The 27,806-nt window shown below is 40.2% G+C and overlaps 2 protein-coding genes across 2 annotated transcripts in view; one reads left to right on the forward strand and one right to left on the reverse strand.

Moving 5' to 3' along the window:
- The window catches only part of LOC121736281 (IDLSRF-like peptide), a 109,176-nt gene that overhangs the window by 49,742 nt on the left and 31,628 nt on the right, over window positions 1–27,806 (reverse strand). The window lies entirely within an intron of this gene.
- On the forward strand, window positions 12,545–14,719 carry LOC121736178 (uncharacterized protein K02A2.6-like). The gene is made up of 3 exons (XM_042127264.1): window positions 12,545–13,219; window positions 13,405–14,581; window positions 14,688–14,719. Exons 1-3 carry the CDS (start codon window positions 12,545–12,547, stop codon window positions 14,717–14,719), a joined length of 1,884 nt encoding a protein of 627 aa, XP_041983198.1.

Raw genomic sequence — 27,806 nt, forward strand, 5'->3', positions numbered from 1 at the left:
ACAAAACCATATACCTCGCTCTCTGTTTCCAGTACAAATATAGAGCTATGTTTTCAATAGAAACATAGTTGATTTCAGCTGGAGAAATTTTAGGAATCGTATTTTTAACATTACAACATTTTTTACAATTTCTTACTTAAAAAAATCTTTACTTTTTTATATAAGAAATTCTAAGGAGCATATTATTTTACTTTAAAGTAGTATGTAGTAATAGTCAATAAACAATATTACACAATATTATAATGATGTAACATTTGGTGATAAATTCTGAACCTATTTTCTACTTACTACAAAATAGTCTACAACATGCTGCGGCGTAGACCCACTACGTTTTACGTAGCATCTACGTGATTGTCTACAACATGCCTGGTGAGACATGTTCAATACTTAAGGAGAGTTCCCTTTAAATAAATGAATAAATTACTAGGCTAGGCAAACAGGCATACTATGCGGCCGGCGCGGCGGCGTGCGCCACCAAAGAAACACCACCATGCGTTGGGTAAATAATTATTTAACTTTAAGCTACATTTACTGAGTGATCAATTGATATTATTTTTTTATTATATATTTTTTTCATCTAATAAAATAGACAAATACGTCTTCGAATATTGAACATGTTTCACCAGTCACGCGGTATAACGGTAGACTAGATGTGCTACGATACTAAAAACTGGTACTTAGAGACGTTTAATGATTACGTAACCTTAATTTAATTAGGGTTGTAGGGGCGAGGACCCCTACACTACAACGATGGGCGGAAAGGAAACTGGGGAGTTACCTGGTGGTTGAGACAGCTGGGCAGATGGGCTGATAGAGCTGATGTGCTGATGCTCGTGGTCACACGACACTGTCACCTTGTCTTTAGTCTATATCACTGAGCTGAGATCGCGATTCACGGGAACGGCTAGCCGATATTTTTCGTATTTAACGATCGCGCGCCGGTAATGGACTGTGTCGTACTGTGTCACTTGTCAAAAGGCTTGACGTATGACATCTGACAGCGACTCATGCGCAGTGTTGCCAACTGCCACATTCGTCGCGCTAAAGTTTGGCGCGAACAAGGGTTTTGTCATAAAATCCAAACTAATTCTGGTAAACTCTACAATTAATTAGTGCAAGTACCTAATTATTAAAATATTATGTCTACCATAAACCTATATATATATTATTAAGTCTATGATGTCTACACTGCAGTAGTTTTTTTACGGTGATAAGCACGTACTTTGATATTTTTACGACCTGTTTAAAACATAATATCTTCGTCATATAAACCACAAAATGTTTGAAAGTATTTTATGCGGCGTTATATTGGTAGCATGTTGGCATTTCTGCTAGACGACACCCGCGACGTAAAAATTCGTTAATCGTGCGGGGACCGTACATTTTTCGGGGATGGAGAGTATAATATATAAGTAATAATATTATCTACCTTCCACGAGACTCAAAGTATATTTATACTAAATTTCAGCAAAATAGGTTTATTAATTAGGTAAGTACCTGGATGACCGAGCTTTGCTCGGTATAGCAAACACTCATTGACTTCGTATTACTTAATAACGCCATCTGCTGGTCGTTAAAACAATTAGTTGCTAACAAAATAGTATTATTATTCGCCAATAGATGTCAGGAAGAGTCATATTTTTCAGATTATCGATTATCGATAAAACACGAATAAAAAGACATTTTCTGAAAATGATTCCTAGCTAGATCGATTTATCGCCTCCGAAACCTCCTATATAGTCGATTCCGAGATTCCAATTATATATATATAATATATACAAGAATTGCTCGTTTAAAGATATAAGATTTATCTTTTTGTCGCTAATTGTATATTTTATATATAAATATTATATATAATTCTCGTGTCACAATATTAGGCCGCGTGTTAAGATGTAAATATTATAATAGGAATGTAAAACAAGTAGGTTTTACATTCCGGGCACATTATACTTTTAGAAGATATTTTATTGTACCTATCAAAGAGAAAATTTGTATTGTGTCACTTGAAAATATATTGTGGATTGTGAAAAGCCTTACTTGCTTTTATTTCAGTATAATTATTAGAATCCGAACACCGCGTACTCCTCCGAAACGGCTTTACTGATTTTAACCAAATTTTATATGCATATTCAGTGGATCTGAGAATCGGCTACTGGGTACTTATTATATTGATAATTGAATTTGTTTAATACATAATAGTATATTATTACAACTCGAGACTGACGGCGATCATTGTTTGTGCGACGGGATAGCGATGGACGTTGCCATGGTGACATACTTATTTAGTCACTTCAATAAAATAATATGGGTGAAATCTACGGTTAAATACTTTATATGGTAAAGAAACGTTTGCCAGGACAGCTAGTGACATTATAATTTATTAATTATTTTTGTCGCTAATATTTAAAATTATATTACAGTTAACCATCTCTTTGACAAAGGTAAACCGCATAACTTTTTTTACGATTTTTTTAGGCAATAAAATTTTCAACACTACTATAAAAATTTAACGTTCCCTAACTATTCTCTATGACGTAAAAATCACAGGGGAACAAAATTCGTGGCATAAAACAAAAATCAGAACGTAAAACAACTGCACTGTTTTAAAATACTGTAAAAACAAAACCATATACCTCGCTCTCTGTTTCCAGTACAAATATAGAGCTATGTATTCAATAGAAACATAATTGATTTCAGTTGGAGAAATTTTGGGAGTCGTATTTTTAACATTACAACAATTTTTACAATTTCTTACTTAAAAAAATCTTTACTTTTTTATATAAGAAATTCTAAGGAGCATATTATTTTACTTTAAAGTAGTATGTAGTAATAGTCAATAAATAATATTACACAATATTATAATGATGTAACATTTGGTGATAAATTCTGAACCTATTTTTTACTTACGACGAAATAGTCTACAACATGCTGCGGCGTAGACCCACTACGTTTTACGTAGCATCTACGTGATTGTTTACAACATGCCTGGTGAGACATGTTCAATACTTAAGGAGAGTTCCCTTTAAATAAATGAATAAATTACTAGGCTAGGCAAACAGGCATACTATGCGGCCGGCGCGGCGGCGTGCGCCACCAAAGAAACACCACGTGCCCATGCGTTGGGTAAATAATTATTTAACTTTAAGCTACATTTACTGAGTGATCAATTGATATTTTTTTATTATATATTTTTTTCATCTAATAAAATAGACAAATACGTCTTCGAATATTGAACATGTTTCACCAGTCACGCGGTATAACGGTAGACTAGATGTGCTACGATACTAAAAACTGGTACTTAGAGACGTTTAATGATTACGTAACCTTAATTTAATTAGGGTTGTAGGGGCGAGGACCCCTACACTACAACGATGGGCGGAAAGGAAACTGGGGAGTTACCTGGTGGTTGAGACAGCTGGCAGATGGGCTAATAGGGCTGATGTGCTGATGCTCGTGGTCACACGACACTGTCACCTTGTCTTTAGTCTATATCACTGAGCTGAGATCGCGATTCACGGGAACGGCTAGCCGATATTTTTCGTATTTAACGATCGCGCGCCGGTAATGGACTGTGTCGTACTGTGTCACTTGTCAAAAGGCTTGACGTATGACATCTGACAGCGACTCATGCGCAGTGTTGCCAACTGCCACATTCGTCGCGCTAAAGTTTGGCGCGAACAAGGGTTTTGTCATAAAATCCAAACTAATTCTGGTAAACTCTACAATAAATTAGAGCAAGTACCTAATTATTAAAATATTATGTCTACACTGCAGTAGTTTTTTTTTACGGTGAATAGAGGCACAATACAAAATGTCCTTCAAGTATAAAATTCTGTGATACGTCACATGTGATTTGATGTCTCACACTTTGGAGTATATTGTACTGTTATAGTAAGTATATTAAATAAATAAAATAAAATAAATAAACTTCAATTCGACAAAACACGATAAATAATAATAGAACACGAACTAAAAAATATATACAGGGTGTAACAAAAAGTATTAACACTTATTTTTGTTACACCCTGTATAATAACAATTAAAATAATGAAGACTATTTGAGTAACGCAATGATTTCATGTTTTGAGTGCTTAGTAGCCTCCATCCTGTACATTTTAAATTTTAAAGGATAGTCACATTAGCATAAACATAAAATTATTTTAATGACCGAACTTACAGATACTTTCTGGCATAGATTTTTTAAAGGTGTGTTTAGTAATTAATTATTTAGTACAAAAGCGATTGTTATCGAAGAAGGTTTAAATGTTTTTCTTTACATAATATCTTCATACCAAACAATAAAATCGGTTCAGTGGTTTGGGCGGGAAGAAGCATGAGAAAGACAGGCAGACAAACGGACAGAAACACTTTCGCATTTATAATATTAGTATGGATGTGATATTGATTTGAATGAGGTTTTGTGTATGTCATGATTCATGAAACAATTCAATCCTAAGTCCTAACCAAAACACACAAAGACACTTTAATCAGAAACATAATATATTGAGATATTCTAACAAGGGCTCGGCTAGCCCTACAGCCCTACAGGCTATATTCATCTCACGCCCTTCCCCTGATTTAGGGCTTCCCTTTAAATCAATTTGGAAGCTCAGGACTAAGCTTTTACGTTCCAAGAGCTACTAATTGTGTAATTACTTTGAACATCAAGCTTTAAGTAAGTTTCTTTCGAGCTACAGCTATTTATAATTTACTTTCAAGTTTTATGTTTTTTGTTAAAAATTTGTATGAATTGAGAAATGGGGATTGTCCCTTTTTTTTAATTTTGCTCATTACAAAAACATTTCGAGGAATAACGTCAGTGGTCGTTTTTCTGTATATAAACGAAAAAAATACCCATTAGTTACTTATATTTTTGAACAAATACGTTTAACCTTTGTTTGACCTTCAATGCCGTTAAATTAGCAATAAATTCGACCAACATTACGTTTCGAACTTTTGGTAAGCTTCTCGTATCAGCTTTCACGTAATGAGGACTTGCATTTGACGAACCAGCCATTATAAATAAGATTGAAAGGAAATTTAAAACATATGCAGAGGTCAATTGGCGGCCGATGATGACGTCAGAGCAAAACTTTAAAAATTTATTGAGAAAAAACTAGCCAATGAATTTCAAAATTATTTAATTTATATTCTTAAAATACCTTATTTTAACGAAAAAATATATAAAAAGTACATGTGATTTTTTTTGGACAATGCCCATTTAGTAAACAACTTACACAGCTTTAATAAATCACGTACTTGAATTCATTAATGAAAGTATTAGACGTGCTTTTTTGCTATATTATTCTGTGATCTGTGTATATTACAAGAAATTTTACTAAGATTTGTGAGTTTAATAGTCGGTTATAGAGCAATAATAGGCAAAAAATTGTGTTTTGTATGGTATGGTACCATTTTAAATAATATTTAAAACTTTATTTTGTTTTCAGTATTTGTCAAACAGGCAACAAAAATACACAATCTGTGAAAATTTCAGAAGTCTAGCTTTAGCTTTTAAAAACAGACGGAGACAGCGAAGTTCTAGAACCTAGAATAGGGTCCCGTTTTTACCCTTTGGGTACGTATATAGGGTACTGTAATCAACAAAACTTGGTTGACTACTGAACCCTAAAACGGAACCCTAACAAGCTGATTTTTTGTATATTGATAGGTTAATAGTTATATAATTTAAGAGTAATATTATCCCATAAATAGAACAATTCATATTTTTAGGACCATCAATTATTCAAAGTATGAAATCCTTTCTATTTCTGTTAGCTACAACTTTTGAGATTTTTCGAAAATGTTGTTCGTCGTATCAAAATGAAACTGCTCACAAAAAATTAGCTTGATAGCAATAAAAAAAATATTCTAGGGGTCTCTAACTATTATCTAGATCATTGATTCCCAAAGTGGTCCAGGTGGACCCTTAGGGGTCCACGGGAGCCCGACCGGGGTCTACGCTTGCGTGGAAGAAAAATGGGGGTCCACAAGTCGTTAACGGGGGTCTATAAAAATTAGGCGACCCGACTTGACTTCTCCTATGAATATAGGCAGACAAAAATTATTATATTAGCAGAAAAAATATTACAGAGTGACTCCTCACGACACATTTTCGGTTATACTTAGCTAAACTCAAGACAAATATTGATATACCTAATTTGCTGTCAATTCACCAAGTATAGGCAGACAAAAATTATTATATTAGCAGAAAAAATATTACAGAGTGACTCCTCACGACACATTTTCGGTTATACTTAGCTAAACTCAAGACAAATATTGATATACCTAATTTGCTGTCAATTCACCAAGTATAGGCAGACAAAAATTATTATATTAGCAGAAAAAATATTACAGAGTGACTCCTCACGACACATTTTCGGTTATACTTAGCTAAACTCAAGACAAATATTGATATACCTAATTTGCTGTCAATTCACCAAGTATAACCCTCCCATTAAAATTATATCTTTTATGTCAGGTAGCCATTTTAGAAATTTAAATTTTGATTATATTGCGACTGTTTTTAAAAAATAATCATGGTTAGTTTAGATGTGAAATTGATTCTACTAAGATATAACAACATAAGTAAAAGTTGTAAAAGTGTGGTAGCCTTGAACTTAGGGGGGAGGGGGGGGGGGGGGGGGGGGGGGGGGGGAGGGGTAGCTGTGGGGGGTCCACCGGATCCAGCAGAATGCTTAAAGTGGTCTATGACGAAAAAAGTATGGGAACCTCTGATCTAGATGATGAAGTAAGAAAGTTACAAGGTTTGTTTGTATTACTTATAAAGGAAAAATTAGTAATTGCTCTTATGTTGTAAAATGTTAGTTACCCACTTCATTACTCATTTCTTTAATTTATATTTCTTTATTTTACGCATTAGAAACTTTGAATACCTTTATTTAAACTTAGGACAAGCTAACAAGTGGCCAATATTTACCTATACATTATACACTCTACCCCACAACGAGCCAAAACTTTCCTCTCATCTTAGCACGAACAAAAGCCAAATTAATGACGATCGATACGCTCGTGACGTCATACAAGCGCCGCCAACTAAACATGCAAATTACAACCTTACACCCCCGGGATTAGAGCGCAATTCGCGTGGGCGTATTGCTGCTAATTGAATATATTATGTCGCTGATTGTTTCGGTAATTAAAACGTAATTAGTTTTTCAGTTGGGCGTACCGAGATTAAAGTGAATAGAGTAGTTAATTAAGGGCCCTTCCACACGACGCTTTTTTGCGCTCGTTTGTATCGATACAAACGCAAGTTGAACGCTCAGCAAACGGAAGGAAGCCGACACGTTTTAAACCATAAAGTTAATATTCCTAGCGGAATAGAGAAACAATCTCGAGCTGCCAAACGAAACCGAAATTGGTTTACATCTTTGTGTAAATATATCTGTACCTATACACTTACACGAGCATGATTGAACGTGAATTCTATCAGATTAAATTATTAAAGTGCCGACTGGACGTCAAAAAAAAAGAGTTCTGCTGTCCTGTACCACACGTCTCTTTTTACCAATAAAAGCGCATAGTGTAGACATAGCTAAATGATAATACTTTAAGGTGTGTACGTGTTCCTTGTAAAGAGTTCAAGCAAGAAATAGCGCTGAAAGATCAATTTTTTTTCACTTTTGTATGGGCAAGCACCACCGTCACGACTCACGACAAAAGTGAAAAAAAAAACTTTGACAGTGAACTCTTTACAAGAAACACGCACACACCCTGAAGTATTATCACTTAGTTTTGTTACACCTCGTAGATTTATAGTCCGGATCCTACTCAAACCAAAAGTGTAAGTTTCTGTCAAACTTGACGTGAAATTAAAATGTTGTTGTTGTTTTAGAAATTTCTAAAACTTATTCGATCGATCACGGAACGTTCATTAAATATAATAAAATTAAAGCAAATACTAAAGATTAACCTCACTTTTTATTTGGTTTTAATAAAGTTATTTATTTTACCAAACCTTATTAAAATAATTAGGTATTTGGAGCACAATAGTCATGTTACATATCAATGTCACATCTGACACTCCCGTCCGCCATTACTGTTCACCATTTTGTCCGCCATTTTGTTTTTACATAATTAAATGTCCGACATAATTACTGACGCGAAACTGATTTTCACGATTACATTGCCACAAAGTATTATTATTAACTGTAACATTATCATCATTATATTTTGTTAAAGAGTGTTTTAAAGTTTATTATGGATTTAATAGACACGGTATCTATTTTCGCTTGATTCATGATATATTTTCATTTTTGCTAAGTATTCATGTGTAGCACTATATTATCCATACTCCCATAATATAATATCTATGAACGCTTCACACCACGTCAGTCTGGCCCCGTGGTAAGTACGTTAAGGCGACGCCTTGATAATTTGGCTGTAGCGATATCGATTTTCTCAGCAATTACTAAAGCTAAGAAATTAAAGTTCATTGTCAGTATTCATCATGTCTTTGTCTTTGAATTACCCATAGCATAACACGATTGGTCAACTTTTATAACACAGAATAATCAATCAAAAAGACCTCTGTAAAAAAAGGGATTCCTATTTTGCCTTCCAAAATTTGTACATAGATTGGTTCAAGCATACACTTTAATTTGCCCATATCATATTATATTTATTACTTTTATACTATGTAAAAATTATTATCTGTTTCACTTTCACTTTATTATTTAAACATTATCATAACAAAATTATTTTAATGGTCCATCCAGCAATAAATTTTTACTCAGTCAAAAAACATCATCCCTTTTCGCCAGGAGGGCTAAAACAAAGCATTCCCTAGACACAAAACTGTTTAGAATTCACAAACGCAGTCGTCCCCAGCATAGTTGACAGGAGAAATATTGTGATAATTACATCGTCGGAGAGTTTTTGTGTAGTAAATTAAAGTGATGAATATTTTCATTATAACAAAAGTCTGTGAGAATAAACTTATTAAGTAAAATGAATTAAAATGTTTTTCACCTCTGTGGTCTATCTACTATTGTCTTGTTTGCGCGGGAACCGTACATTTTGGCGCAGAGGATACACCAGATTTAACATGGGAGAGCCATGCTTCGGCACGAATGGGCCGGCTCGACCGGAGAAATACCACGTTCTCACAGAAAACCGGCGTGAAACAGCGCTTGCGCTGTGTTTCGCCGAGTGAGTGAGTTTACCGGAGGCCCAATCCCCTACCCTATTCCCTTCCCTGTTCTCCGCTATTCCCTTCCCTTCCCTCCCCTATTACCCTATTCCCTCTTAAAAGGCCGGCAACGCACTTGCAGCTCTTCTGATGCTGCGAGTGTCCATGGGCGACGGATGTTGCTTTCCATCAGGTGACCCGTTTGCTCGTTTGCCCCCTTATTTCATAAAAAAAAACCAGGGGCTAGAGAAATGAAAAAAAAGTACGTGTAATATCTAGAGCTGTCTCCCTTACCTCAAGCCTATACCGTAGAACGCGATAGAGACAACTGCAGAAAATCCAGAATCAACGATTCGTTGTCCCCTGATTCCTTCTCCAAAACTTAACCGATCTAAGTACTTTTTTCATTAAAGATTAAAAAAGGTTTGAGCTATGTTCCTAATTCCTATGTTTTGCTTTTTTTTTGTATATTCAACAATTTTTTAAACACAGCGGAAAATCTGGCCATTTTTTGGGTTTTTGAACGTTCATATCTTATTAAATTATGAAAAAAAAGAAAACATAGAGACATTGTATTAGTGGCCGTAGATATTCAGGAAAAAAATTATAACTCTACTAGCATTATCCAGGGAGGAAACAGGGGACAACGTTTGTATGGAAAAAGGGCGGTGTGGACTCCTATTAAAGTATTTCTCTATACCCGTCTTCATAGCTTCAGCAGTTTAAGCGTGAAGAGGTGACAAACATACATACATTTACATTATTATTTATTAGTAAGCAGTGACGGATTAACCCTTAATGAAATTATGCAATTGCCTAGGGCATCACGTCTGAGTGATTAGATTACCAGAAGAGTAAAGGTTCAAAGACCGATTCCAGTTGACTCCAGTCTGAGTGATTAGATTGCCTAGGGCATGGATTGCCTAGGGCATCAAGTAGTCTTAATCCGTCACTGTTAGTAAGATAGTAGCATCCAAAATTTACTGAGTTCACTAACAATGCCACTTCTCGCCAACTCGGCACAGAAACAGCCCATGACAAAAGACATGCTGAATTAAAAGTTTAATAACATCTTCAAGCTATAACATAGATAGGTCAACAATTTATTATCTTAATATCTCCCCGTCCTGAGAGGCGTCGTAACAAAAAATGGAACGAGCACTCTGTGTAATGAAACGTTTGCGGAAAAATATTTGGTGTTTGAACGACGAAATTATGAAGTTTGGTATATTAGGTACCATAATTTAGGTTTAAGAGGGCGAATAACCCCAAAAATCAAACATCGTCCTTCTCTCTTCACACTCACGCTCGTCTTTCATATGCCAGGTGAAAAACAACGACGCGGATTCATCGCCAAATTATTTTTTTCTCAATCCTACTTCCTATACTAATATTATAAAGGCGAAAGTTTGTTTGGATGTATGGATGTGTGGATGTATGGATGTTTGTTACTCTTTCACGCAAAAACTACTGAACGGATTTTGATAAAACTTTACAATAATATAACTTATACATCAGAATAACACATAGGCTACAATTTTTACCGACTTTCAAAATGGGGGAGGTATTATGTTCGTTTTCTTATGTTCAACGATTACTCCGTCGTTTGTTAACCGATTTTCAAAATTTTTCTTTTGGTATGTAGGGTATCATCCCAATTTGGTATTATATTCACAAAAGTGGTGATTTGATGAAGGATCCATAAGTAATCGAGGGAACTCCACAAAATTTATGGGGAAACATGTGGTGACTTCGGTTTCGTGAGAAGTATTATAAGCATATGCTACAAACAAGCAAGATTTTGCACCGAGGTATACCTGGTATACCGTGGTTCGGAAGGTGCTGAGAGAACTCCTGATTCTTTATAGATACAAGTTTGGGAGTTTCGGCGTTGTTTTAAGAACGGAAAGCATATGCTACTATGCAAATTACATTCATCATCATCATCATCACTACCATAATATTATACCATGCATCGTCCCATGATTATGAAATTCCTAAATTACGTGGGCGAAGCCGCGCGGGACATCTAGTAACTCGATAAATATACAACATTTTAAAAATCCGCTAGGTCGATCTCTCAATGATAGAATTTTATACAATGTGTTAAAATATTAACTTAGTTCAATGCACGGTTATGGCAGTAAATGAAAAATTCGTGAAAATTAGACGCATCTTTGTGATTTTTTTCTATCGAGAAAATTTTAAGATATCGTGTTTTTGCTCGGATCGAATTCTCGGAAATATAATGTAGTATCTAATTTTAGAAAATGAAACAATTCGAGGCTTATTTTCAAGTATAAAAATGAACTATAAAATCGACACTTTAGGGTTAGTCGCCCCCTTAAGGAGACTGTAATATAGGTCTGTGGACATTATAGCTAACCTGAATAGTATCTAAAGAGTTCTTAGCACATTTTGTATTGTTAATGGCACGATATTGGCCGGTATAAATAGTCAATACTCAAGATGCATCTCGGTCTCAAGACACGGTTCAGGATCTGTAATTGGTTGGCTGTCAAAATTTGGACCAATCATAGAGCCGAACCGCGTCTTGAGACTGAGATGCATCTTGAGTACTGACTATTTATACCGGCCTATGTATATTATATCTAGCGGAATGTTGGCAGTTAGTACCTCTAGTATATGTCGATATGAGACCAGCTGCCGCTACCCAAAATACATTAGCTTATACCTACTAGATTTAACCAAGAGTAAATGCTTATAACTTAAACCTATTTCTAACTCTCTAATGTTTGCTTTAATGTAATTGGACTTGTTTATTTAAGACGAAAATGATTCGCGTAATGAATTCGAATCACATTGTTACAAGTAGCTTATGGAGGCGTCCCACATGACCAGCGCGCCGGCCTGCGAGCGCTACACTGAGCGCCGCGCGCGCGCTACCATTCTTATAAGAACGCAGAGCCGCGCATAGCGCTATCTCGTTCCCGCATGGCGAAGCGACGCGCCGCATGACCACTCCGCTACCCAGCGAGCGCTGCACTGAGGCTCCGCGCGTGCGTCGCCGCATATTCATATTATGTGGGGACCGCGCATGCGCGTTGAGTATCGTGCTGTCCTACTCTACAGAGCAGCCGTGACGTAGAACCCGTCCGTCGACCTGCCAGCATCGAACTGAGGTGCAGCGCGTGCGCCGGGAATATTTATATCCTCGGTCGGCGCATGCGCAAACCGGACGACGACTGCAGCGCTCCCTGACGTTCGCCGTTGGAAACAATGTTTGTGATTTTGTATATAAGCCGTGAGAATCTCTAATAAATCGTTCATTGTCATTACCACCTTCACCGTGTGTTTTACTCTGAGCTCTACCCAAGGCCGCTACATCTGGTAACCCCGACGCTGAAGAAATCGCTGCAGGAGAAAACTATGGCCGAACAAGGAGCAAGCACTCAGCCACAGATGAAGATCACTTCTGAAGTCCCTGAGGGTCTCGTCAGTGACATCAGCGCAGTCTCTGTGCAATCCAGAATGCTGCCATTTTGGAGACAACATCCGCGCGCCTGGTTTCTACATTTTGAAGCCGTCGTCGACCCCCTGAAGACGTCCGACGACCAAAAATATCGTTACCTGCTCCAACAACTGCAGCAAACAGATCTAGAGCACATTACGGACATTCTCTACGATCCGACAGCCAGCAAGAAATATGAAAAGGTGAAGCAGCGTCTACTAGAGACATACGACACATCAGACGTAAAAAACTTCCAGAAACTCGTCAGCGGCCTAGAATTGGGAGACTTGAAGCCGTCGCAACTCATGCGAAAAATGAAGGAGCTCGCAAGCGGCATGATAACAGACGAAGGACTCCGGATCGAATGGATGAACCGCCTTCCCGCGCAAGTTCGCGTCATACTCTCCATCAACAAAGAGTCGTCGCTAGAAACTCTAGCGGCGATGGCGGACAAAATGGTGGAGTACGCAGAAGTTCCCAGCGTTGCTGCCGTCACAGCAACGTGCCCCGCACCAGCGCCGTCAACCTCGTCAGCTTCAGAACCTTCCTACATGGAAACTCTAGCGAGACAAATCGAGAAGCTCACGCTGGAAGTCGCCGAGTTACGTCGCGGACGGTCACACTATCGCAACCGTCGCCGCTCATTCTCAAGACCGCGATCACGCTCGCATTCAAGGCGGCGTGGTCCAAGGCCAGGACAGGAAGACTCGTGGGAATGTTATTACCACTACACCTTCGGAGATAGAGCTAAAAACTGCGTGTCCCCGTGTCGCCGCAGAAACAAGAAGAGTTCGGGAAACTAACTCGGACACCGACCGTGGCGGACGTCGGTGTCTCCCGCACTAGTCATCGCCTCTGTGTCTTCGATCGCGACACCCGCGAACGTTTCCTCGTGGACACAGGCGCCGACATCTCTGTGCTCGCCGCCACACAACTTAGAAAAAAGAAGCGCACCGAGGAGACATACAAATTGTATGCAGCGAACAACACGCCGATCAAAACCTACGGAGAAGAAACTATAAAGCTCAACCTTGGACTCCGTCGAAGTTTTCGATGGACGTTTGTAGTGGCCGACATCAAAACATCGATTCTGGGCGCCGATTTTCTACACCACTACAAACTACTCGTCGATCTTCACACGAAGAGACTCGTCGACAAAGTAACCGACTTATCCGTCAACGCCGTGAAAGTCGTTACCGATATCGAGTCCGTGCACGTCGTGAGCAGCGACCAAGCTTACCACGACATCCTCAAGTTGTTCCCGAACGTCCTCCGGCCAATGTCACTGAAGCAGCCGAGCAAACACGATGTCGTTCATCATATTGAAACAACTGGGCCACCGCTTTTCGCTCGAGCACGACCTCTACCACCGGACAAATACAAGACCGCGCAGCTAGAGTTCGAGCGTATGATGGAGATGGGAATCTGCAAGCCGTCTAAGAGTCCGTGGGCAAGCCCTCTACACGTCGTGAAGAAAAAGGACGGAACATTACGCGTATGTGGAGACTACAGGCGACTTAATGCGGTCACTCTACCCGATCGCTATCCCATACCGCGTATACAAGACTTCACTTACAAGCTGCACGGCAAGAAGTTATTCTCGAAGCTCGACTTAAAAATGGCCTACTTTTGGATACCCATTTCCAAGGAAGACGCAGAGAAAACAGCCATTATTACCCCCTTTGGCTTGTTCGAATTTAAGTGCATGACGTTTGGACTCCGGAATGCAAGTCAAACTTTCCAGCGTTTCATGCATCAAATACTCAGAGGTATAGACGGATGCTTCTCTTTCGTTGATGACCTCTTGATCTTCGCAGAAGATGAAGACAGCCACAAGAAGCTTCTCCGCCAAGTCCTAGAGCGCCTAGATCAAAACGGCGTCACACTGAACATCGAGAAGTGCGAGTTCGGGAAAAACAAAATAAATTTCCTGGGCTACGAAGTTTCCGCAGATGGTATTAAACCCAGCGAAGATCGCATCAAGGCAATAGCTACTTATCCGAAGCCGAAGACCATCATCGAGCTACGTCGTTTCCTCGGCATGATAAACTTTTATCGCAGCTGCTTACCTCTACAAGCCGAGTTGCAAGTAGAGCTAAACAAATACTTGCACAACAAGAAGCGAAACGATAAAACTCCGATCAACTGGACTCCGCAAGCAGAAGAGGCCTTTGAAAAATGCCGACAAAGCGTTTCAGAAGCCGCTGTCCTCAGTCATCCAGTTGCCGACAGTCCCCTCGCCATCATGACCGACGCTTCAGATTACAGCCTTGGCGCTGTTTTACAACAGAAAGTCGACGGAGTTTGGAAACCGCTCTCCTTTTTCTCGAAGTCGATGAGCGAGACGCAGAGACGCTACAGCGTGTACGACCGCGAGTTACTCGCTATCTACGCAGCTGTAAAGCACTTTCGAAACTTAATCGAAGGTTGCGAAGTCGTAGTGTACACCGACCACAAACCGCTCGCCTACGCCTTAACAAAATCTCCGAGCAACAGTGACACACCGAAACGTGAGAGACAGCTGCACTTTATCAGTCAGTTTTGTACGAGGATCGTGTACGTCAAGGGAGAGGAGAACACTGTCGCCGACGCACTCTCTCGCATCGAGGAGATAGAGTGCCCTACTATAATAGATTACGCGCAACTGAGCAACGACCAGAATAGAGACGAGGAGTTAAAAAAGCTGCAGGCGCAAAATAATCTGAAGTTCGGCGAAATAACTTTGCCTGGCTTGACTCGCTCAATAACGTGCGAGTTATCAACATCGACGCCGCGACCCTATCTACCGAAGACATATCGTTATGCTGCCTTCAAAGCGCAACACGAGCTGTGTCACCCGGGTGTCAGGACGACAAGAAAACTGATGTCGAGCAAGTTTTTCTGGCCGTCGATGAACAAAGAAGTTGGACAGTGGGCCAGAGCGTGTTTAAGTTGTCAGCGCGCTAAAGTACATCGACACGTCGCGACGCCACTAGAAAAGTTCCCGCCGTCACGGCGCTTCGAACATATCCATATGGACATAGTCGGCCCTCTCCGACTGTCAAACGACTGTCGCTACTGTGTCACTATCATCGATCGCTGTACTAAGTGGCCAGAAGCGATCCCAGTACGCGACATAACAGCCGAGATCGTCGCTCAAGCGCTCTACAACAATTGGATTGTACGGTTCGGCTGTCCACTGCGCATCACGACGGACCAAGGACGACAATTTGAGTCCTCTCTGTTTAATGCGCTCATGAAGAGGTTCGGCATTACTAGACTGCGCACAACAGCTTACCATCCGCAGTCAAATGGGCAAGTAGAGCGATGGCACCGCACCATGAAAGCCGCGCTCATGGCAAGAGGCGCGACCACAAGCTGGACCGAAGACCTGCCGACAGTGCTGCTTGGCCTCCGTACAGCAATACGGCAGGACAATAACCTCAGCCCGGCACTCATGACCTACGGATCAACTCTCCGTGTTCCCGCCGACTTTGTAGTGCCAGACAAGGATACAACCATCAGCGACGCAGAGTTGGTGCGCCGTCTCACTCGCACCATGGCCTCTCTTTCGCCGGCAACGCAGCGCACGCCCGCAACTAACCTGCGGCCGTTCGTTTACGAGGACCTGGCCACCTGCACACACGTCTTCGTGCGCAACGACGCGGTGAGGGCACCGCTATCACCGCCTTACGACGGGCCGTTTGAGGTACTTAAGCGCTACGACAAGTACTTCAAAATTCAACTGCCCCTACGTACAACTGTCGTGTCCTTAGACCGACTCAAACCGGCCTACATCGTCAGCGAAGAAACCAGCACCTGCGACCAGACGAAGACAACGGCAACACCTGCACCTGCGCATCCATACATAACGAGAAGCGGTCGTGTCGTCAAACGAAACGTACGCTTCTCTTGAGGGGGAGTGATATGGAGGCGTCCCACATGACCAGCGCGCCGGCCTGCGAGCGCTACACTGAGCGCCGCGCGCGCGCTACCATTCTTATAAGAACGCAGAGCCGCGCATAGCGCTATCTCGTTCCCGCATGGCGAAGCGACGCGCCGCATGACCACTCCGCTACCCAGCGAGCGCTGCACTGAGGCTCCGCGCGTGCGTCGCCGCATATTCATATTATGTGGGGACCGCGCATGCGCGTTGAGTATCGTGCTGTCCTACTCTACAGAGCAGCCGTGACGTAGAACCCGTCCGTCGACCTGCCAGCATCGAACTGAGGTGCAGCGCGTGCGCCGGGAATATTTATATCCTCGGTCGGCGCATGCGCAAACCGGACGACGACTGCAGCGCTCCCTGACGTTCGCCGTTGGAAACAATGTTTGTGATTTTGTATATAAGCCGTGAGAATCTCTAATAAATCGTTCATTGTCATTACCACCTTCACCGTGTGTTTTACTCTGAGCTCTACCCAAGGCCGCTACAAGCTCATACTCCTTGTACTAGAAAAACACAATGTGAACCACTCATATCAATAATTCATGGGACTTATATTAATACTGTAATAATTTTTGCACGAGTTAGCTAGCGAGTACCTTCCGAGTTGATTGGCAAGACAGTGTACCTAGAACTACTCGGCCAAGCTCTCGGTATGTTAATTATGAATGTGCACGGTCTCGCCAATCTACTCGGTGGTTGTAACCAAGGCATAATGCATCCATTACACGCTCATGCAAGCGACAGTCAATTCCGTCAATCATGAATTATGTTTGTCTGATGGTGACTGATGGACTGAGGAATGGTATTAGGCCGTCACTAATTTTCTTTAGTTTTATGTCAGTCAAAGCCAAAATTTTCGGAGGTATACGTTTCTAATTTTTTTTCTATTTTGTCAGATGTGACGGTCGGATTAGTGTAGGCGCACACTAGGCGACACGCGACAGCGATAGCTCGGCGACTAGACGCGACGACAGGCTACGGCCGACAATTGTCATATATTTTGTTCGAAGCTCCGCACACTTAGCCTCAGAGTTGCGGAGTCCCGACGACAAGCTAGGGGAGTCGCTGCGTCTGGTAGCGCTGTGCACGCGCACACACGGCGACAGTTGCGCGACAGCGCATCGTCAGTCTCGCTGTGAGCGCTAGGAAGGTGCACGTCTTTGTTAGTGTAGGCGCACACTAAGCGACACGCGTCAGCGACAGCTCAGCGTCTAGTCGCGGCGACAAGACGCTAGATGCAAACGACAACACCGCGTCTGACGCAGCGACTAGACCCGGCGATAAGTGGCCCTGTTTGCGATGGCTCTTACTATAAGAGCTAGTAGCGCCCTCTGCTCCAACCTTTGCGTAACATTTCCTATTCGTAAGGCGTAATAACTATTTTAACGTTTTACCATCTCGTCAGCGTCAGTGTGACCCCAGCTGAAGCAACTAATTGCTGGCAAATGATGTCATTATGACGGCGACGCTACTGGGTCAAGTTCTTAAGGGCCGTAGGGCACAGGAGGTTACTTGGAGAAACATTTCTTACAGAAATATATATGTATAACTAGCTGTCCCGGTAAACTTCGTGTCACTTTAAAACCTTCCTGTTTGTTTGAAATTTGAATAAAACAAACTAGTTGTTACATTACTCTGTGGCAGCTGGGGAACATTATACGAGCACAGAATGATAATAAGTAGTACAAGTAGGTAGTAGCAGAGTAGACAAAATTATAGAGTATGCCGACTTAGAACTGATGTTGAAATTTTTAAATTTGACGTATTATGACGAAAATCGTCGCTAGCGTTGTTAAATTGTTACCTACGAATTTAAAACTATGACATATTCGCTGGACGTGTTCCTCTTTGGTCGTATTGTTGTTTGTGTTTTGGCAGATGCGATTAAAATTGTCAGAATCCAATTTTGAAATCTTTATTTTAAATATTTAAAAATAAATTATATCAGCCAGCGCGAGGCACATTCCGTTCATAGTCCTAGTGAAACCCGACGAATTTGACAGATATTGAAACCTGTCCGTCTCTTTGCAGTCGAACTACTGGTAGTTGTGTCTATTGTGGTAGTAGGAGTAAATACTGAATACATCAACAGAGACTGTTGATGTATTACTCTATTCTCGCATAATATATAGGATGTAACAAAATTAAGTGATAAATCTTTAGGGTTTGCTTAGGTAACAGGTATTTAGAGTTCGATGGGAAAATAGCAGCGTTGAACGAGTACCTTTTTTACTTTTGTCTGGAGCGCTTGTCCATACAAATCGCAAAAAAAATTGCTCGTTCAGCGCTTCTACTTTCACAGTGAATTTTTTATAAGAGATACATACATATTTAGACGTGGGAGAGCCATGCTTAGGCACGAATGGGCCGGCTCAACCGGAGAAATACCACGTTCTCACAGAAAACCGGCGTGAAACAGCGCTTGCGCTGTGTTTCGCCGAGTGAGTGAGTTTACCGGAGGCCCAATCCCCTACCCTATTCCCTTCCCTTTCCATCCCTACCCTCCCATATTACCCTATCCCCTCTTAAACTCTGATGCTGCGAGTGTCCATGGGCGACGGAAGTTGCTTCCCATCAGGTGACCCGTTTGCTCGTTTGTCCCCTTATTTTATAAAAAAATACACTTAACTATTAAATCATTCTTTGTTACACCTTGTATAACCTAGCAATATTTAGTCATGCTTTAAATAAATGTCTCATGGAAACCGTACATTTTTCGGTGTTATAAAGGAGGATATATCCGTTTCCGTGGTCTACTCTATATCTATGCTAAATATCGTTAAAATCGACGAAGTAGTTTAGTAAATTCGATGAGCTTAAATTTCTCATTGGTATACGCCTCCACCAGGGATTGAACCTGGTCCCATACCACGAAACGGTTTTGAGACTCAAACAATCGTACCGAAAATGTTGCGTCCTACTCTTACAAACGTGAAATGACTGTATTATAATATAGTAAGTATGTTATTATTATTATTTTAATATATTTTTTTTTGTTGTACATATAATACTGTTTATCATAGTAATAATTTAGTTGTATATTTCATTTGTGTTTATCTGTGCACGCCCTATCTGATGTTTTCTGTTCAAATTTCTCTTCTTAGGTCTGCTGGAAGAAATCTCTTTAGAGATAAGCAGTACCTGTTGTGTCGTCTTTCTTTATAAGTATAACTTGTTACATGTTTTATTGTGTGCAATAAACGGTTAAATAAAAAAATAAATAAATAAAATGACGTTGCTAGAGCAGGACGTGGCATTCTCTTCCGATTGTTTGAGTCTCAAAACGGTTTCGTAGTAGGTAACCTCAGTAATGCGAACCAAAAGTCTACTGACTATACCACGGAGGCTCTATTATATTAAAATACGCGCCTAAATACACATTTTACCTCAACTTGTCTGTTTATACGGCAGTTAAAAAACCTTTACTTTGATCTTTTTATCTTTGAGGTTACTTTGACAAAGGTTGGCATTTACAGCGAGGCGACGTCGAAATTTTATATCCTTTTATAATATAATAGGGTTGAGACTGTGTCGATGATAATATTTATTCTTTAAACTCGCAGAAATGGGGTAAAAGTATCCTAGTATGTCCTATTCCTAGCTTTAAGGCGGTACAAATAGCGAGACAGTTCTGCATCGCGCTATCAAAATTTTCTTGGTGGGTCAGTACTTACTCGGTAGTTCGGTACTTGGTGTTTATTTATTTTTATTTATTTATTTATTTAAGTAATACAATTCTGACTTATATCTTTTTGAGAATGTACCTTAAACCTGCAAGGTTTGTCTGGTACACCTTAATGTAGTAGTTACCAGTTATGTCGCAGTCAATTAAATGGTGTCATTCAATGAATGCGCTAGTCATTCAATCGAATCGCAGATTAAACCCGATGCGATATTAGGATATTTTTTTTCAAATTTTTTTTTTTTTATTTGCAAACCAAGTACATATTATATAAATCAACATACATTGACGAAATATACAACTTATGCCTTGTTCGGGCGTTTGCAAATCAATTACAAAATTATAATTTTAATAATTATTATTCAAGTAAGTATATTCTTATTTTTATGGTATTCTAAATTATTAAACTAAAATTAAATCACTTGGGTTTCGGACTGAGCGGTATTATAGTGTTTATTTGTAGTATTTATTTGATACCAGTGTTTTTATCAACTAAAAGTACAAATTACATGATACATTTTGAAGTAAGAATTCCCAAGGATAACTTTAATTTACTTTTCAAGTTTCTAAAAAGAAATCTAAAGAAAACCCTGATATAACAGAAAATTACACTTCAGAACAGATAAGGTAAAAGTTATAGCTTGTACTAACTTTATCTATGGAATAATCTAAAGTTTAGAACTAAGTCTGTAGGTGGAAAAACATGGAAGTTTCCAAGTCGGAAACCAGGCGATACATCACTAAATTACAGAGGCGCCTCGGGTATAATGTAATGAGTTGTGGAACTCCTGGCTTTGACAGTTTGTTCGACACACTATAAAGCTCATAATGCTAATAGTAATATGCTAATTAGCAATATAAATGCTATGTTCCGAAATGAAATAAAATGTTCATGACGTCTCGGATTCTGAAATATTGTAGTGTGCCATTAATGAGACAAGTGTGACGTATTAGGATTGGACCTCATCTGGCAGCACGAAATCGCCTTTTTCCGTCGCCCTTTCTCTTTCTGTCGCTTAGAACTGCCATTTGCTAGACCGAGACAGAAAGCATAATGCGATAACACGCGGTGGAATCCTCGAGGCAATCGGCATCACGGACAAAATGCAATGGTCGGCAGGGAGACTCCGGAACGCTGAAGCGCGCGATAGCATGCTAACGCATCCTTTCATCGCCGATCAATTGCTATCGCGATCGCCTTTTTTGTCTGCGGAATGCAACAGCGCGCGTTCGCATGCGGCAGCTCACTGCAGCACGTGGTAGCACAGGCGGAACAAATGCGATTCCGTGCTGCCAGATGAGGTCCAACCCTTATAACGTCTCCCATCAAAGTGATATACGTCAATGCACTGGCGTATGTTTCGGAACAAACCAATGTATATGATAAAGCGTGTAGGTTCCATGTCAATTAAATTAAAACTGTTTTTCTAAATAATAGCACACCTAATAGGCTGACAGACTAAATGCTAACGCAATGTAAATTTTACTATATGTTATTTATTTAAAGTTGTTATTTTGTAATAATAATGTTAGCAATAATGTTGTACGCATGCATATGCGTATACTCACTCATTAATTTACTTAAAGGTTTAGGTTTATTTCGCGGAATATTGCTAAAAATAATATCAAAATAATTTTTTTCTTTCATTCATTTATAATATATTATTAACTTTTATTTACTTTATTGACTTATTTATTTACTTGGTAGGTTTGACATAATTAAATAATGCGACAATCGATACTTCAAAAGACTTTTCACAGCCCTATGCAACAAAAAGTTTGTATTGCGATAAGTACAAATTGTATTTTAATGAAGCGAAAGTGCCATTGAACTTGGATGAATAATAAACACCGAAATGGCATTAATTACTTTTGTTGTGTATTGTTCTGTGAAAAACTCTTTGTAACTGACACCGCTTGAGGCGCTCTTACAGTGGCAGTTTTTAACACTGGCCCTTTAGGCTGCGTTTCCACTGAAGCGGAGCGGAGCTTAGCGGTGCCGAATTGACCAATCACCATGCTCGAAATCTTCGCTGTCATTCCGCTGGAATAGCACGATTGGTAAATTCGGCTCCGCTCCGCTCCGCTTCAGTGGAAGCCCGGCCGTACATTATTCGAAATTTCTGATCAGAAAAATTCGGACGCCAGGCTCAACCGATTTTAATGAAATTTTGTATGTACATTCTTTAGGCCTGAGAATAGGTTTTCATCTACTTTTTATATTGATACTAGTAATAATCTATACGGCAAAATAAATTTGGCGGGTCAGCTAGTTGTCTTCTAAATTTTATTTAAATATTAGACTCGCGTAGTAACAATAAAAAATTGTGTACTAACACATAACTTTTTATTGTTTTGCCTTACCATTAAAATGTAACTTCTAGGCTTATAATATAGAGTGTAGCAAAACAGATTGATAAAACTTTAAGGAGTGAGCACACTGAGACGGGCCGTGCCAGGGCTCATCGCAAAAATCCGCCTCCATACAATTTGTATGGAAGCGGAAATCCGCTGCGCCCCGACACAGTGTGCGATACGCGCATCCGCTTCCATACAAATTGTGTGGAGGCGGATTTTTGCGATGAGCCCCGGCACGCTGAGCCTCGGCACGGTCCGTCTCAGTGTGCTCACTCCTTAAAGTTTTAGTGTGTCACTCCTTAAAGTGTCCTTTAGCACACCTTTAGGGTACGAGTATGTAATAATAATAATAATAATGTTTATTCGACAATATGACACAGCATTACACTACAATGATAAATTACACGTTACAATACAAAGAAAGGAAATTAAAAACATCACATAGAGACACGGTGATAAGACAGTAGGTATGCATAACGTTAGGACGTAAACTATGGGGACATCCCCATAGTGCATAAGGGTCAGCCGTACGAGTAGTGTATTGTTATGTCTATTGTAGAAAAGGATACCACTCAGGCTTATTACCGTGGTGTACACCACAGTGCCTGGTGTTATGTGGTTCCTAATAATAGTCATCTAGAAATAGGGACAGATATGCACTCAGCGTTAACATTTTAACCTAAAAAAATGTATTTTAAATATTACTTGTATAATTATTATTATACATTCTATAAAGTTACATAATACGATGATATCAAATTATGAAAATAAAATAACAAATAAATAAACAGGTATTATTTATGAAGCAACGCGCGTGACTCATTGCTAGCTAAGCTAAGCTATGGCATGATTTACGGCTATCCCAGCCCCCCGCCGCCCGTGCCCCTCTTTTTTTTTTTTTTTCGAAAGGGTCTAAGCTACTGGTCTGGTTAAGACCATGGTAGTTTAATCGTGGCTATAACTAGTCTGTTGCTAGTTGGTTTGGAAATAAACAATGAGGGGGGCCTGGCCCCCTCCCCTAAAGACCCCGTGCCCCTCGTAAAACCCGTGCACTAACGTTGTTGCATGGGGTAGGTGCACCGCGCGCGCAGGGCTACGGCCGGTCACCGCTAATATACCTCAGCAACGAACAATGTACAGTGTAGGTCTAAGTCTGTGTCCCTTATATACAGTGCCGTAAATAGCCATTTTTGCGCCTTAGCCATTTTAACTATAATTTTTGCGCCCTGTGCCGTGTATGAGATTCTATAACTGCGTCCCTGTTTTTTTTGTAGATATTATAGGTACCCGAGCAATGCTACGCATAGGTCCCTCTGATCTGGCCATTCTTGCGCCCCCCCAGAGTCTACGCCCTGTGCCTGGGCACCGGTGGCACTGCCCTATTTACGGCACTGCTTATATAGAGATGTGCACTGTGAAAGAAGCAGTGCTAAAAGAGTATTAAGTTTTTTGTGATTTGTACGGGCAACTTCTCCAGCGTCATGAACTTGCCCATATAAATAGTATTTTATCATAAAAAGATAAAACCGATTTCAAAATTGTATTGACTAAGAAAATTAGTTTCTAAATCGACGATCAGACTGAATATAATTTTTTTTAAATAAGGGGGCAAACGAGCAAACGGGCCACCTGATGGTAAGTAACTGCCGTCGCCCATGGACACTCGCAACATCAGAAGAACTGCAGGTTCGTCGCCGGCCTTTTAAGAGGGAATACGCTCTTTTCTTGAAGGTTTTCTTGAATTCGTGTAATTTTAAAAGTTGGTACAGTTATTCCTAAAGGTGTACAGATGAATATACTAAAAGTCCCCGAGGGTGGGACAGTAGATGTTATGGAGGTTTTCTAAACCACAGACATAGTAAAAGGAGGGGAAGTAAGTTATCTTCATACAAAGGCACCGCGCGCGGTTGTATGTGTGCGCCATAGTATCAGTGCGTCGCCACGTACGGCACACAACAGAATCTCGGCCAGTTTAGCTTCGTGGGTACCGCCGAGATTACGTTGTGTGCGGTACGTGGCGACGCATTGATACTATGGCGCACACATACAACGGCGCGCGGTGCCTTTGTATGAAGATAACTTATTTCCCCTCCTTTTTCTATGCCACAGACGTAGCCACGGGTAAAGAATAGGTGCATGATGGCGTGACTCCTTTGTTACACGATTGAATAATTAAACCGAATCGTGTGAACGTATTGATTTTTCATTAATTCTACAATGTTAATAGCGTTCTTCGATTAAATTATTTACGTCAGTATTTTTCAACCTGTGGATCCCGACCACTTCTGTAGGGGGTCGAAGGGTAGGTTGGTCTGTCAGCGCTGCTACTTTCACAGTGCACAGCTCTATAAAAGGGACACAAACACACCCTAAAGCATGGGCGTACCGAGGGGGGGGGGGGCAGAGGTGGGCAGCTGCCCCCCTCTGGATCATGTTGACGTCCATACTAAATATATTATCTAGTATTTTTATCTATAAAAATTAAAAATTAAGAACGAATTTTTGCCATTTGTTTGCAATACAATATTTGCTTATGAAAAATCTAATTTGCCCCCCCCCCCCTCCCTGGCCCAGAACCTGGGTGATTTGCCCCCCCCTGGCACTAGAACCTGGATAATTTGCCCCCCCCCCCCTGGCCCAGAACTTAGGTACGCCCATGCCCTAAAGTATTATCACTTAGTATTGCTACACCCCGTAGATTCGGTGTTATCTTTTACTTGGAAAATTCTAGACTTTACTCTCCTTTGTACAAAGTTTCTCAAGACAATGTAGCCTGAAGGCACAGTATCATATAAATAATAATTTTCTTCTTCAAACAAAGCTTCGTTAGAGAAGTTCATACTGTTGTATGAACATTTTGAATGGAATCTTTTCAAAGTGCAATTAAATTATAATAAATAAATATAAATAAATTACTTAATACGAATACTTCAAGACTAAAATTAGCCAAATCCGTTTAGCCGTTCTCGAGTTTTAGCGAGACTAGCATAATTAACAATTATTTTTTATTTATATTATACTTATATTTTTATTTATAAAATCTAGCTATAGCAGTTCTTGAGATACAGCCTGGAGACATACAGACGGACGGACAGACGGACAGACAGACATGGAAGTCTTAGTAATAGGGTCCCGTTTTTACCCTATGGGTACGGAACCCTAAAAACATCTCACAACTTTTTAAATATTTATACTTACATGCAAGTCCCAGGTAAACTTGTATACTTTGTCGAAATTCATGAATACTAAAACAAAAGTAAATTGAACAACAAGCGACGCAGTTTCTCTGGTATAGGTCGGTAATTGGACGACTAAAGCAAAATTGACGATTTTATAATTCATTTTTATACTTGAAAATAAGCCTCGAATTGTTTAATTTTTTTAAACATACTATACTAAATTATACTTCCGAGGGTCTGGCCTAGCAAAAACGGGATATCTTATGCATCTAATTTTCACAGTTATGCATCTAATTTTTTTTATGCATTTAATTTTATACGTGGGAGAGCCATGCTTCGGCACGAATGGGCCGGCTCGACCGTAAAAATACCACGTTCTCACAGAAAACCGGCGTGAAACAGCGCTAGCGCTGTGTTTCGCCGAGTGAGTGAGTTTACCGGAGGCCCAATCCCCTACCCTATTCCCTTCCCTACCCTTTCCTATTCCCTTCCCATCCCTACCCTCCCCTATTACCCTATTCCCTCTTAAAAGGCCGGCAACGCACCTGCAGCTCTTCTGATGCTGCGAGTGTCCATGGGCGACGGAAGTTGCTTTCCATCAGGTGGGCCACCTGCTTGCTGCTGCTTTTGCTCGTTTGCCCCCTTATTTCATTAAAAAAAAAACGGATTTTTCATATATTGCCAAAACCGCGCATTAAACTGAGTTAACACATTGTATAAAATGCTATCACCGAGGGACTGGCCTGGAGGATTTTTAAAATGTTGTAAATATATGACGAGTTATTAAGAAAAAACTAACTCGGCGATGATTCCGCGTCGTCCTTTTTCACCTGACATATGAAAGACGGGCGTGAGTGTGAAGAGAGAAGGACGATGTTTGATATTTTACTTTATTTGCCATCTTACAGACTTTCTAAATTTCTATTACAATATTGTAAAAAAAAATAATTAGATATTTTGTTTTTTTAGCTTTCGTTGTTTTTGCATAGAAATGCTGGAGCAAATACCCAGCGAATTTTGATTAATTTTGGACGAGAGGTGAGCTGCTCTTCTCCAATAGTTTTGTTTTAATCAGCCATTTTATGGACCATCGAAGAGATTAATTTGCAGGCAGATTCTGTGTAATTTGGTCCAGTTATTTCAACTTTTTTTTTATGAAATAAGGGGGCAAACGAGCAAACGGGTCACCTGATGGAAAGCAACTTTCGTCGCCCATGGACACTCGCAGCATCAGAAGAGCTGCAAGTGCGTTGCAGGGCGTTTTAAGACGGAATAGGGTAATAGGGGAGGGTAAGGATGGGAAGGGAAGGGAATAGGGGAGGGTAGGGAAGGGAGTAGGGTAGGGGATTGGGGCTCCGCTAAACTCACTCACTCGGCGAAACACAGCGCAAACGCTGTTTCACGCCGGTTTTCTGTGAGAGCCGAAGCATAGCTCTCGCACGTATAAATCCCACTTAATGTTATGATTCGTGATCGATGTCGTGATTTGTTGGCTAGGTTTGTCCTAACGCGACCTAATAACGTTGGTCTGCCATCTACTAGAATACTAGATATACTATCAGAGATGTGTTCATAAAACACATCTCTGAGAGTACATCTCACTCTAACACACTATCCCTCTCTTTCTTCTTTGTCAGTAACAGCGGTCCCGTGTACGTCAATGGCGCTATAATTATTCACAACAATAGTTTATTGCGGTCGAGTACGGTCAGCAGAAACTCAAACTCAAAATAACTTTTAGCAAATAATATTCTCTGAAAGTCTACATGATGCCTACCACCGGTTCTTTAAAATATATAAATTTTACAAATGAGGCCTGGGTTCCAAAATATGACCCAGAATACTAGCCATTGTTCAATACGTCATAATATATTCGATGTCATATTGAGCTGGTGTGCCACTGGGAGGGGAGACAAGTTTAGCATATTATAATGACAACCAAATAAAGTTATATATACGTCAAGGCACATATTTGGTAACGTATCAACGGTAACGGCTCGATAAACGTCATGAGTCCCGGTCGTCCCGGTCAG

Source organism: Aricia agestis, chromosome 18 (genome assembly GCF_905147365.1).
Source record: "Aricia agestis chromosome 18, ilAriAges1.1, whole genome shotgun sequence".
Lineage (NCBI taxonomy): Eukaryota > Metazoa > Arthropoda > Insecta > Lepidoptera > Lycaenidae > Aricia > Aricia agestis.

Excerpts from the sequence above, each read along its gene's own strand:
- LOC121736178 (XM_042127264.1), top strand. The coding sequence starts at position 12,545 with ATGGCCGAACAAGGAGCAAGCACTCAGCCACAGATGAAGATCACTTCT. Across the intron at positions 13,220-13,404 it reads TCGAGAAGCTCACGCTGGAA|AAACAAGAAGAGTTCGGGAA; the intron begins GTCGCCGAGTTA and ends GTGTCGCCGCAG. Across the intron at positions 14,582-14,687 it reads CTACGAAGTTTCCGCAGATG|CTGCTTACCTCTACAAGCCG; the intron begins GTATTAAACCCA and ends CTTTTATCGCAG.